General features: G+C 38.7%; 1 protein-coding gene across 1 annotated transcript in view; it reads right to left on the bottom strand.

Annotated features, from left to right (window-relative positions):
* The window catches only part of DCC (DCC netrin 1 receptor), an 827,169-nt gene that overhangs the window by 204,847 nt on the left and 607,699 nt on the right, over window positions 1-14,623 (bottom strand). The window contains exon 15 of the mRNA XM_052660382.1: window positions 12,439-12,633. Coding sequence (XP_052516342.1) covers window positions 12,439-12,633 — 195 coding nt within the window. The remainder of the gene's footprint in view (window positions 1-12,438; window positions 12,634-14,623) is intronic.

The following is a 14,623-nucleotide window of genomic DNA, read 5'->3' as shown; positions in this document are numbered from 1 at the left end:
TCAAGAGAATCAAAGTTGTTGCAAGTAACTTAATTGGACCCCAGTACAAAACTTAAGAATATTTTTAAAATATATATATATAAATATCTCCAAATTCCCACAAGATAAATGCATTATGTAAAAAACACAAAAAAACTACCAAACATGAAGAAAATAGAAATATACATTCTATAATGAGAAGGAAAATTAAGCAATAGAGACAGACCAATGAAATAGATGAAAGAATGAGTAAAGAGTTAGTATAACTATATTCCACATGTTCAAGAGGGTAGAGGAAAGACTGAGCTTATTAACTGAACTATGGAATATATGAAAAAAAAGACTCAAACCAGCCTATGGAGATGAGCACTGCCAAGTGTAATATGAAAAATACAGTGGATGGGATAAGATTTAGTTCAGATGAGTCACTTCAGGAAAGAAACACAGTAGCTTTAAGGATACAATAATAGAAACTATCCAAAATGAATTAGGATAAAAAGAATGAAAAAACAAAGAATCAGTGAGCTCTGTGATACAACCTGAAACATTATAACATATATGCAATTGGAAGCACTAATTGAGAGGAGTAAGGTTGGGAGGAAACAAACAAACAAACAAACAAAACTAGTTGAAGAACCAATGGCCAAAATTTTTTCAAATTCAATGAACCCAATAAACCCACTGATGCGGGAATTTCAACAGACTCTAAGCATAGGACACATAAATAAAACTACACAGACACATAATAATAAAATTGTGTAAAATCAGTGGCAAAGAAAAAGATTGCAAAGCAATCTTTTAAAAGACATATTATGTACAGAGGTACAAAGATATGGATGACTGCAGTAGTCTAATTGAAAACATAGCAATTTAGGAGACAGAGAAAAAATAGCATTAAAAACGCTGAAAGGAAAAATTGGTTAGATTCCATTTCTAGTGGGAATGTATTTAAAAAGTAAAGAAATGAAAAATGTTTTTCAATACACAAAAATTAAAAAAAAACCAGCATAATTCCATACAAGAAATATTAGGAAGTGATTCAGGAAGAAAAATAACAGATGAAAATCTAGATAAACACAGTTAAGATATAAAATACATTTTTAACCATTAAGGAGATTTCACTCTTGAAAGAAAAAGTAATAACAATGTACTGTGAAGTGGTATAATATTTCAATAAGGTCAATAGAGATAAGTTAAAGATCCATACTACAAATTCTAAAGCAATCACTAAAGAAACAAAATAGCTATAGCTAATGAATACACAAAGGATGTAAGATAAATGGCTAAAAATATTTAATTCCCAAAAATGGCAAGAAAGAGAACACACAAAGACCAGATAAGTCAACAAGTTCAGTTCAGTTAAGTTGCTCAGTCCTGTCCGACTCTGTGCGACCCCACAGGGGGGTTGTTGCTACCTAGCAGCAGCAGCAGCAGCAGCAGCAGCAGCAGGCCTCCCTGTCCATCACCAACTCCCGGAGTTCACTCAAACTCACGTCCATCGAGTCGGTGATGCCATCCAGCCATCTCATCCTCTGTCATCTCCTTCTCCTCCTGCCCTCAAGCTTTCCCACCATCAGGGTCTTTTCAAATGAGTCAGCTCTTCGCATCAGGTGGCCAAAGTACTGGAGCTTCAGCTTCAGCATCAGTCCTTCCAAAGAACACCCAGGACTGATATCCTTTAGAATGGACTGGTTGGATCTCCTTGCAGTCCAAGGGACTCTCAAGAGTCTTCTCCAACACCACAGTTCAAAAGCATCAATTCTTCGGCACTCAGCCTTCTTCACAGTCCAACTCTCACATCCATACATGACCACTGGAAAAACCATAGCCTTGACTAGACGGACCTTAGTCGGCAAAGTAATGTCTCTGCTTTTGAATATACTGTCTAGGTTGGTCATAACTTTCCTTCCAAGGAGTAAGCGTCTTTTAATTTCATGGCTGCAGTCACCATCTGCAGTGATTTTGGAGCCCCCAAAATAGTCTATCATTGCTTCCCTATCTATTTGCCATGGAGTGATGGGACTGGAGGCCATGATCCTCATTTTCTGAATGTTGAGCTTTAAGCCAGCTTTTTCACTCTCCTCTTTCACTTTCATCAAGAGGCTTTTGAGTTCCTCTTCACTTTCTGCCATAAGGGTGGTGTCATCTGCATATCTGAGGTGATTGATATTTCACCTGGCAATCTTGATTCCAGCTTGTGCTTCTTCCAGCCCAGCATTTCTCATGATGTACTCTGCACATAAGTTAAATAAGCAGGGTGACAATATACAGCCTTGACATACTCCTTTTCCTATTTGAAACCAGTCTATTGTTCCATGTCCAGTTCTAACTGTTGCTTCCTGACCTGCATATAGGTTTCTCAAGAGACAGGTCAGGTGAGAGGTATTCCCATCTCTTTCAGAATTTTCCACAGTTTATTGTGATCCACACAGTCAAAGGCTTTGGCATAGTCAATAAAGCAGAAATAGATGTTTTTTCTGGAACTCTCTTGCTTTTTCCCAATATAACAAGTAAACAAAAATAGCAGGACAGTATATATAAACCCAACCATATCAATATCCATATTAAATGAAAATGGCCCAAACACCTTAATTAAAAGTCAGAGATTGTCATAATGGATAGCCAAACAAACAAAACCAAAATAAGACCCAACTATATTGCTGCCTATAAGAAACTCACTTTAAAGACACTAGTAATTTGAAAGTAAAATAGCAACGGAAAAATATATATTATGCCAACACACAAAAAATAGGCTGGAGTTGTTATATTAATAGACACTAAGCATATTTCACAGAAAATATTACCACTGATAAAGAGGTATAGCTCATCAATGCTAAAGCAGTTAATTCATCAACACAATATAACAATCCCTAAGTAATTGTGTGCCTGATAACACAACTTCAAATTACATGCAGCAGAAAACGATTTAACTAAAAGAAGAAATACTAATCCACAAGTACAAATGCTTAGTAATACAATATATGGAGACATCTGTTTTTCTCTCTTTTCTCCCAAAGTCAGCCCTGAATCTGGTTCATAAGATAACAACTCTCAGATCTCTGGGACTCAAATCTAAAGCTATCATTTGTATTTCCTCAGAACTTTTAAACTGTGTTCTATTTCACTAGATCATATTATTCTGTTGTTGAAGGGATTTAACTTTGCCAGAATACCTTAGGAAGTATACCTTATACGAAATAGAACTTCCCTGAAGTAATGCGTTCTAATGCAAGTCCTGAAAGTGAAAGTGAAGTCGCTCAGTCCTGTTGGACTCTTTGTGACCCCATGGACTGTAGCTCACCAGGCACCTCCCTCCATGGGATTCTCCAGGCAAGAATACTGGAGTGGGTTGCCATTTCCCTCTCCAAGAAATCTTCCTGACCCAGGGATTGAACCTGGGTCTCCCGCATTGCAGGCAGACGCTCTAACCTCTAGGCTACCAGGGAAGCCCTAGCACAAGTCCTAATCATACTAAAATTGATCCCAGCTTGCTCTCTCCATGCTAAGCAGGCTGATTTTTGCTGTTCTTGATAATGCTTATTTGAGTGTGTTAAGGTCATTCAACCTTATCGAAAGATTATCTTCAACTTTTCTTGGTTTCTTTAGTTCTTTTGCTATCTTTCATTATTTATAAAATGGGGATGATACTTGATACTAAAATAATGTGGATATGAAGGAACAGATTGGTATTTGTAAGTCCTAGGAAAAAATAAGCTGAGTATTTGTCTATAAACACCAACTGACGTGGAAAGCTAAGGAGAGATCTGGATTGTTCTCAAGCAAATAAAATATTTTCTAGAAAAACAGAGAAGGCAGAGGAAAAGTTTTTGATTGAATTCTTGAGTTTAATGCTGGTGGAATGAGTGAATCATATAATTGTTTATATATATATATAATCATTACTCTATTGAGAAGACTTTTTCCTCTCTTGTTTCATAATAGTATTTATCTATTGTAGTAGATTCCAAATAATAGAGCCTTAGAAAACTCACCAGCTATATGACAATGTATCTGCTTTGGACTTCAGGGAGTAAAAAGTGAGAAGAGTTACAAATAGAATGATATGTATTATTAATGAATCACCCTGAGGCTGCCCTTAAACTTTGCTAGAAAATGCCTGTAGGTTTAGAAGGTACTAACTGAAAAAAAAAAAAAAAAACACCTAAAAAAATAAAATCCATTCTTCATTCAGAGTAATGATCTCATAAAATGATCTTTTCTCTCCTCACTCCTCTCTGGGAAGCAGGGTTCATGCTGAATGAATCTAACTCTCCCACTCAAGATTTTCTAATCAGCATTCCATTATAGCTGAATCCAGGCGTTAACACTTTTGTCTTTCACACTGAATTGAATGTCAGTCACTATGTTGTTCAGTATGAACAGTATGGAAAGGCAAAAGATAGGACACTGAAAGATGAACTCCCCAGGTCGGTAGGTGCCCAATATGCTACAAGAGATAGTGGAGAAATAACCCCAGAAAGAATGAAGAGATGAAGCCAAAGTAAAAACAACACCCAGCTGTGGATGTGACTGGTAATGGAAGTAGAGTCCAAAGCTGTAAAGAGCATTATTGCATAGGAACTTGGAATGTTAGGTCCATGAATGAAGGCAAATTGGAAGTGGTCAAACAGGAGATGGCAAAAAGTGAATGTCGACGTTTTAGGAATCAGTGAACTAAAATGGACTGGAATGGGTGACTTTAACTCAGATGACCATTATATCTACTACTGTGGGCAAGAATCCCTTAGAAGAAATAGAGTAGCAATCATAGTCCACAAAAGAGTCCTGAAATGCAGTAGTTGGATGCAGTCTCAAAAATGGCAGAATGATCTCTGTCATTTCCAAGGCAAACCATTCAATATCATGGTAATCCAAGTCTACGCCATGATCAGTAATGCTGAAGAAGCTGAAGTTTAATGGTTCTATGAAGACCTACAAGACCTTCGAGAACTAATGCCCCCAAAAGATGTCCTTTTCATTATAGGGGACTGGCATGCAAAAGTAGCAAGTCAGGAAATACCTGGAGTAACAGGCAGATTTGGCCTCGGAGTACAGAATGAAGCAGTCACAGAATGAAGCAGGCAAAGGCTAAGTTTTGCCAAAAGAATGGACTGGTCACAGCAAACACCCTCTTCCAACAACACAAGAGAAGGCTCTACACATGGACATCACCAGACGGTCAATACTGAATTCAGACTGATTATAGTCTTTGTAGACAAAGATAAGCTATATACAGTTAGCAAAAAAAAAAAAAAAAAAGACTGGGAGCTAACTGTGACTCAGATCATGAACTCCTTATTGCCAAATTCAGACTTAAAATGAAGAAAGTAGGGAAAACCACTAGACCATTCAGGAATGACCTAAATCATATACCTTATGATTATACAGGGGAAGTGACAAACAGATTCAAGGGATTAGATCTGATAGAGTGCCTGAAGAACTAGGGACAGAGGTTTGTGACACTGTACAGGAGACAGGGGTCAAGACCATCCCCAAGAAAAGAAATGCAAAAAAACAAAATGGCAGTCTGAGGAGCCCTTACAAATAGCTGGGAAAAGAAAAGTGAAAAGCAAAGGAGAAAAGGAAAGATACATCCATTTGAATGCAGATGTCCAAAGAATAGCAAGGAGAGATAAGAAAGCCTTCCTCAGTGATCAGTGCAAAGAAATAGAGGAAAACAATAGAATGGGAAAGACTAGAGATCTCTTCAAGAAAATTAGAGATATCAAGGGAACATTTCATGCAAAGATGGGCACAATGAACGACAGAAATGGTATGGACCTAACAGAAGCAGAAGATATTAAGAAGAGGTGGCAAGAATACACAGAAGAACTGTACAAAAAAGATCTTCATGATAATCATGATGGTGTGATCACTCACCTAGAACCAGACATCCTGGAATGTGAAGTCAACTGGACCTTAGGAAGCTTCACCACAAACAAAGCTAGTGGAGGTGATGGAATTCCAGTTGAGCTATTTCAAACCCTAAAAGATGATGCTGTGAAAGTGCTGTACTCAATATGCCAGCAAATTTGGAAAACTCAGCAGTGGCCATAGGACTGGAAAAGATCAGTTTTCATTCCAATCCCAAAGAAAGGCAATGCCAAAGGATGGCAAACTACCGCACAATTGCACTTATCTTACAAGCTAGCAAAGTAATGCTCAAATTTCTCCAAGCCAGGCTTCAAACAGTTCATGAACTGTAAACTTCCAGATTTTTAAGCTGGATTAGAAAAGACAGAGGAACCAGAGATCAAATCACCAACATCTGCTGGATCATCGAAAAAGTGAGAGAGTTCCAGAAAAACATCTACTTCTGCTTTATTGACTACGCCAAAGCCTTTGACTTTGGAACACAACAAACTGCAGAAAATTCTTCAAGAGATGGGAATACCAGACCACCTGATCTGCCTCCTGAGAAATCTGTATGCAGGTGAAGAACCAACAGTTAGAACTGGACATGGAACAACAGACTGGTTCCAAATTGGGAAAGAAGCTCATCAAGATTGTATATTGTCATCCTGATTATTTAACTTATATGCAAAGTACATCAAGCGAAATGCTGGGCTGGATGAAACACAAGCCAGAATCAACACTGCCGGGAGAAATATCAATCACCTCAGATATGCAGATGACACTACCCTTATGGCAGAAAGTGAAGAAGAACTAAAGAGCCTCTTGATGAAAGTATAAGAGGAAAGTGAAAAAGTTGGCTTAAAGCTCAACATTCAGAAAATGAAGATCATGGCATCCAGTCCCATCACTTCATGGCAAATAGATGGGGAAACAGTGAAAACAGTGGCTGACTTTATTTTTTCTGGGCTCCAAAATCACTGCAGATGTGATTACAGCCATGAAATTAAAAGATGCTTATTGTTTGGAAGGAAAGTTATGACCAACCCAGATAGCATATTGAAAAGCAGAGACATTACTTTGTCAACAAAGGTCCATCTAGTCAAGTTTTGGTTTTTCCAGTGGTCATGTATGGATGTGAGAGCTGGACTATAAGGAAAGCTGAGTGCCAAAAAATTGATGCTTTTGAACTGTGGTGTTGGAGAAGACTCTTGAGAGTCCTTTGGACTGCAAGGAGATCCAAAGAGTCCATCCCAAAGGAGATCAGTCCTAGGTGTTCATTGGAAGGACTGATGTTGAAGCTGAAACTCCAATACTTTGGCCAGCTAATTTTCAAAGAGCTGACTCATTTGAAAAGACCCTGATGCTGGGAAAGATTGAGGGCAGGAGGAGAAGGGGACGACAGAGGATGAGATGGTAGGATGGTATCACCGAGTCAACGGACATGGGTTTGGGTGGACTCCGGGAGTTGGTGATGGACAGGGAGGCCTGGCGTGCTGTGGTTCATGGGGTCGCAAAGAGTTGGACACAACTGAGTGACTGAACTTAACTGATAGACAGATAACTGATATGTATTAATATATATATATATTTATGTGGGTAACTGAATCACTTTGCTCTACACTTGAAACTAATGCATTTTAAATTACCTATACTTGAATAAAAATTGGTTAAAAACTAAAATAATAAAAAATAAAGCAAATGTAAAAATAGTGAAATCTGAGTACATTTTCTAATCATGATAAAAATAATCAGTAATAATAACTATCTAAGAAAACTCAAAATTGGAAAATTAGGCAACACAATAAGTCACAGAGCAAAAAGAAATCAAGGAAAAATCAGAAAATATTTTAAACTAAGTGATAATAAATATATACATGTATAAAATTGTGAAATGGAAGGAAAGTAGTGCTTAGGGAAGTATCAATAGATTTAAATCTTTACATTATGAGATTTCACTTTGAGGTGAGGTGAAGTCGCTCAGTCGAGTCCAACTCTTTGCAACCCCGTGGACTGTAACCTACCAGGCTTCTCTGTCCATGGGATTCTCCAGGCAAGAATACTGGAGTGGATTGCCATTTCCTTCTCCAGGGGATCTTCCCGACCCAGGGATCAAACCCAGGTCTCCCGCATTGGAGGCAGACGCTTTAACCTCTGAGCCACCAGGGAAGCCCGAGACTTCACTTTAAGAAATTGCAAATAAAAGTGCAAATTATGACTGAAATTAGTATAAGAAAGAACATAGTCAAGATAAGAGCAAACATGAAAGAAATAATAGATAACAGAAACAATTAGCAATGTTAGAGTCTCTTTCCTTGACAGATCAACAAAATTAACAAACCCCAACCTAGAATGATCACAAATAAGAGAACATAAATTATTAGTCTCAAAAATGTAAAAATAGTTATTCCATAGATACCCCAGACAGTAACATAATATCATGAATGAGCAACTCTAGGCCAATAAATGTGACAAAATAAAATAGATGAATTTCATGAAAAAATTAACTTGCCAAAATCAGTACAAGAAAGAATTCAAAATATAAAAATACCTGTATATGTTAAAGAAATTTAATTCATTTCAAAATCCTTCCCTAAAAGGAAATCTCAGATACAAGTGGTGGTTTTGTTAGTGAATTTCATCAAATATTCAAGGAATAAGAAATAACAATTTTACCCAAATTTTTCAGCTACATAAAGAGCAATAATTCACATAATTTTATGAGTGGTATAAGCTTAGTTTTAAAAATAACCTGGAAAGTCACTGCTGCTGCTACTGCTGCTGCTGCTAAGTCGCTTCAGTTGTGTCCGACTCTGTGTGATGCCAGAGACGGCGGCCTACAGACACTTATAGACACGTATACTTAATGAATATAGCAAAAAAATAAATAAATAAAACCTTAATAACTATTAACAAATTAAATCCTACAACATAAGAATGGGTATTCACCTTTCAAAAATCAATCAATATGATTAACAATATTAAAAATGATTACAAGAGGAAAAGTATAGGACCATCTCAAAAGACAGAAAATTATTTCATGAAAATTCAATAAATATTCATAGTAACACTCTTATAAAGCTAGGAATAGTAAACACTACCTCAATGTGATAACAGACATCTGAGAAGAACCTACAACTAACACCTTTATTGGACTGCATCCTGCAGGCCTGCAAGTCCTGTACCTGCCCAGCTGCAAGACTGAAGAGCCCAGAGTCAGCAACAGAGACATCCATGGCTTAATGGATGAAGGGATGGGGAGCTTCAAGTCTGAAGCTAGATCCTGGAACAAAACACCACCCCTTGGCTGCAGGACTTTCGTTGGATAGCATCACTGACTCAATGGACATGAACTTGAGTAAGCTCCAGGAGTTGGTGATGGACCGGGAAGCCTGGCATGCTGTAGTCCATGGGGTCACAAACAGTCAGACATGACTGGGTGACTGAATTGAAACACTGCTAGAATTCAGATATCGTGGATCTATACCATGTGTATATACCAAAGTTGACATCAGGACTTTGGAACTAAAAAGGAGGAAGATTTCAAAGGATTAATTATAATCCTGGTTAATAAAGCTCTATGCCTGCACTAGGCAAGCTGTGTTTTGTTTTAAATCAGGCAACATTAGATAGTTTTCAAAATGGTCATGTACTTCTAGCCCTAATGCAGGTCATAGTGCCTGGTGTCTAAATAGTAAGTTACTATACCTGATAAACAAAACGCTATTTGGAAGTTCTGGTCTCTCACCAAAGAAAAGAGGAGGTTTATTGGTCAGTTACAAACCACATGGCTTTTTACAGTCTAAAATACAATCATGATATCAATACTTGATATCAAGTTATGGCTGACCCTATGCTTAAATGGGTTGGAACTTTCCTTAATTCATTTTTAATTGTAAAACTGTCATGCTGTTCTTCTGCTTTGGTCTCTAAGTCATACCCAACTCTTTGCAGACCCCATGGACTCTAGCCCACCGGGTTCGTCTGTCCATGGAATTCTCCAGGCAAGAATAGTGGAGTGGGTTGTCATTTTCTTCTCCAGGGGATCTTCCCAATGCAGGGACTGAACCTGTGTCTCCTGCTTGGCAGGTAGATTCTTTAGCACTGACCCACCTGGGAAGCCTCATATAAAATGTCTCAATTAAAAGCTTTAAAATTGCATTTTAAATACCTTTTAAAAAATACTATAAAACTGATATGCTGATTTTAATATTTAATAGAATAAATAAAACACTGATGGTTTCTTTGTTGAGTTCAAATGTAGACCTGAATGAGTCTTTTATCTTTATAAATATTAGAACTTCAGCTATGTTTAACATATATTTTGGCCAAGTGATGGAAATTTATATTAAAAGAATACCAGTTTATTTGTATAACCATGGAGATAGTGGAACAATACTGATAAAACAACTATTTTACATTTTATGTTAAGATGTGAAAGTGTCAGTCACTCAGTTGTGTCCAACTCTGACCCCATGGGCTGAGGCCACCAGGCTCCTCTATCCATGGGATTCTCCAGGCAAGAATACTGGAGTGGGTTGCCATTCCCTTCTCCCAGGGGATCTTCTCAACCCAGGGATTGAACCCAGGTCTCCTGCACTGCAGGTGAATCCTTTACCATTTAAGCCACCAGGGAAACCCTATGTTAAGACATGGTACTATGTTTAAAGTTTTAACAGAATTTAAATACATATGTGTGTGGTGGCGGGGCGGGGTGCGGGGATGGAGGGAGTGGCTGTATGTGTGTAATTTTGCTTTTCCGATAAGTTTTACCGCGCATACTCATGTTTAGCTATCACTGAGACAGGTTCCTATTCCATTTTTACCTTTATCAGTTTTCCTAGCTCTTTAAAACATATCTTACAATGGAAAAATCTCTTCTTTAAGCTTTTGCAAACATTGGCAACATTATTATGAAGAAGGCAATGGCACCCCACTCCAGTACTCTTGCCTGGAAAATCCCATGGACAGAGGAGCCTGGTGGGCTGCAGTCCATGGGGTCGTGAAGAGTCGGACACAACTGAACGACTTCACTTTCAGTTTTCACTTTCATGCATTGGAGAAGGAAATGGCAACCCACTCCAGTGTTCTTGCCTGGATAATCCCAGTGACGGCAGAGCCTGGTGGGCTGCAGTCTATGGGGTCGCACAAAGTCGGACACTGAAGCGACTTAGCAGCAGCAGCAGCCACAGTATTAATCTCTCAAATGCCTCAAACTAGACTTGGAAACTCATGGGAGAGTCTCCTTGTAATAAGAAGCACCATTATCAAAAGCACATGGTGAAACAATGCAGCTTTTCTTCATGACTTCACTGTGAGTTGGCATCATGACCTCATTGTTCAAGAGCCTGTGTACTGCCACAGGCTTCTCTCCCTCTGGTGCGTGGCACCAAGATGAACTGTCAGAGATGGTGTGGTATACTGAAGAACGGAAAAATCAGAGTCCCCTGACATAGGTTTGAAGGCCATAAAATATGAATTTTGTGATTGCCTCTGCATTCAAACTCAGGGACTGATGGAGGGAATATTATTTCCAAATGCCAAGCTAACTGAAATTGTGCAGATTTGCAGAAGGTGCTCCTCTTATTAGTGTTTGAAGCAATTACTGAGAGAATGGGTCAGTGCAGATTTCCTCTAGCACTGACAAAACCTTTCCTTGCTACTGCATTTTAGCTATTCAAATTCAAATCAGGCTTCTCATCACTAACGCTGTTCCTGAGAGACACTGCAAATAAGTAGCAATCCAATCAGGCTGCCTTTCCACTGAGAAGGTCACTGTACGTCAGTGCAAATAATATCATGTTAAATCAACAGGTAGAATCAACTTGCCTTCTGCTTTATGACAACTGTTTAACTTGCTGGCACCCTACATATGAAAAAGATTCATTTTATTTCCCTCTGCTAATGATATAATCTCTTATTGCATTATGGAAAATCTGATATAAAATGAATATGAAAACTTTATACATGTTAACTCTGAATAAACAAATTTTCAATGAATTCAGAAACATCACATTAGAATTATTATGTTCAGCAAAATGAGGTAAAACACAGTAAAAGAACTTGAACTAAGAGGAGAGGAGTTTGATTGCTCCGAGTTACTGGCTTGATTGAAAATTCTTTTTTAAAAAATCTTGTTGTCATGATAGCCACCAAGTTTGGTCTATAAATACTACTGGGAAAAAAAGATAATGAGACTGTATAATTCAAAATTAAAGAAAAGTCAACAGTAACTTTCTAGTGAGAAAAATAATATGCTGACTCTTTTTGTAAGAATTGTTAAGATTAGAAGTCTCCATTGACAGAGGAAAAAGAAAAAAAAATGTTCCAATGCACTGTATTCTTATGACATAGGCAGGGTACACACCAGGTCACCCACTTCTCTGTATCTGCCTAGATAAAATTCCTCAACTCAAAGTCCAGAAAAAAAAAAAAAAGCATGTATGTGTACAGAAGGGTAAGTGAGTAGACTGATAGACAGAAAAAGAGTTCTGGATATCTGTAATAAATTGACATCAAATTCCAAAGAGCAATTTTCCAAAAGAGAAAATGATTAAATATAAATCATTTATTTTCCTTATGAGAAGAAAATTCACAGCTACTTACCTAACCTCTCAATGGAATAGTAGCGCTGTTTACTGTCCACACGTACTGTCTCAGCATAAGGGCTCCCGACACCATATCCAATGATGTAACCTCGCACGACAATGTTTGGGTTTAAGGGAGGGGTCCAACTCATGATGATGCAGTTGGTCTGGGGCCTCACATGAAGAGAGCTTGGCTGGTCAGGAACTTGAGACTCTAGAATTTAAAAGGAGGACTATCAGCATCTTTCATATTAGAACACAGAGCACAGTAAAACGTACCACTTAAACAAGGCTTAACATCATGTTCCAGTGCAGTTCAGTTCAGTCGCTCAGTCGTGTCTGACTCTTTGCGACCCCATGAATCGCAGCACCCCAGGCCTCCCTGTCCATCACCAACTGCCAGAGTTCACTCAGACTCACATCCATCGAGTCAGTGATGCCATCCAGCCATCTCATCCTCTTCTCCTTCGTCCCCTTCTCCTCCTGCCCCCAATCCCTCCCAGCATGAGAGTCTTTTCCAATGAGTCAACCCTTCGCATGAGGTGGCCAAAGTACTGGAGTTTCAGCTTTAGCATCATTCCTTCCAAAGAAATCCCAGGGCTGATCTCCTTCAGAATGGACTGGTTGCAGTCCAAGGGACTCTCAAGAGTCTTCTCCAACACCACACTTCAAAAGCATCAATTCTTCAGTGCTCAGCCTTCTTCACAGTCCAACTCTCACATCCATACATGACCACAGGAAAAACCATAGCCTTGACTAGACAGACCTTAGTCGGCAAAGTAATGTCTCTGCTTTTGAATATACTATCTAGGTTGGCCATAACTTTTCTTCCAAGGAGTAAGCGTCTTTTAATTTCATGGCTGCAGTCACCATCTGCAGTGATTTGGGAGCCCAAAAGAATAAAGTCTGACACTGTTTTCACTGTTTCCCTATCTATTTCCCATGAAGTGATGGAACCGGATGCCATGATCTTCCTTTTCTGAATGTTGAGCTTTAGGCCAACTTTTTCACTCTCCACTTTTATCAAGAGGCTTTTGAGTTCCTCTTCATTTTCTGCCATAAGGGTGGTGTCATCTGCACATCTGAGGTTATTGATATTTCTCCCAGCAATCTTGATTCAGCTTGTGTTTCTTCCAGTCCAGCGTTTCTCATGATGTACTCTGCATAGAAGTTAAATAAGCAGGGTGATAATATACAGCCTTGACGTACTCCTTTTCCTATTTGGAACCAGTCTTGTTCCATGTCCAGTTCTAACTGCTGCTTCCTGACCTGCATACAGATTTCTCAAGAGGCAGGTCAGGTGGTCTGGTATTCCCATCTCTTTCAGAATTTTCCATGGTTTATTGTGATCCACACAGTCAAAGGCTTTGGCATAGTCAATAAAGCAGAAATAGATGTTTTTCTGGAACTCTCTTGCTTTTTCCATGATCCAGCAGATGTTGGCAGTTTGATCTCTGGTTCCTCTGCTTTTTCTAAAACCATCTTGAACATCAGGAAGTTCACGGCTCATGTATTGCTAAAGCCTGGCTTGGAGAATTTTGAGCATTACTTTACTAGCATGTGAGATGAGTGCAATTGTGCGGTAGTTTGAGCATTCTTTGGCATTGCATTTTTTGGGACTGGAATGAAAACTGACCTTTTCCAGTCCTGTGGCCACGGCTGAGTTTTCCAAATTTGCTGGCATATTGAGTGCAGCACTTTCACATCATTATCTTTCAGGATTTGAAACAGCTCAACTGGAATTCCATCACCTCCACTAGCTTTGTTCATAGTGATGCTTTCCAAGGCCCACTTGACTTATCACTTATTGCCCAAGTTCCTTCTGGTATCAGCCTCTGATGTGATTTCCAGGTTTGATTTGACTTTCACAGAATTTAAGTACAAGAGGATACTGAAATCCCTCTAGAGGCACTGCAGCATCACATTATCTTTATTCTAACAGTTTTTTTTTTCCTTAACCTTCTTTTTTCCTCATATATTTCTCCTAAGTCATGTCTGACTGTTTGCAACCCCACAGTCTGTAGCACAACAGGCTCCTCTGTCCTTTAGTATTTCCCAGAGTTAAATCAAACTCATGTCCATTGAGTCGGTGATGCTTTCTAACCATCTCAGTCTCTGCCTCCCCCTTCTTTTTCCTTCAGTCTTTCCCAGGATCAGGGTCTTTTCCAATGTGTTGGCTCTTCGCATCAGGTAGCCAAAGTATA

Source organism: Budorcas taxicolor, chromosome 22, assembly GCF_023091745.1.
Source record: "Budorcas taxicolor isolate Tak-1 chromosome 22, Takin1.1, whole genome shotgun sequence".
NCBI classification, from domain to species: Eukaryota; Metazoa; Chordata; class Mammalia; order Artiodactyla; family Bovidae; genus Budorcas; species Budorcas taxicolor.
The sequence above is the reverse complement of the archived record's forward strand: the minus strand, read 5'-3'. Positions and strand labels throughout refer to the sequence as shown.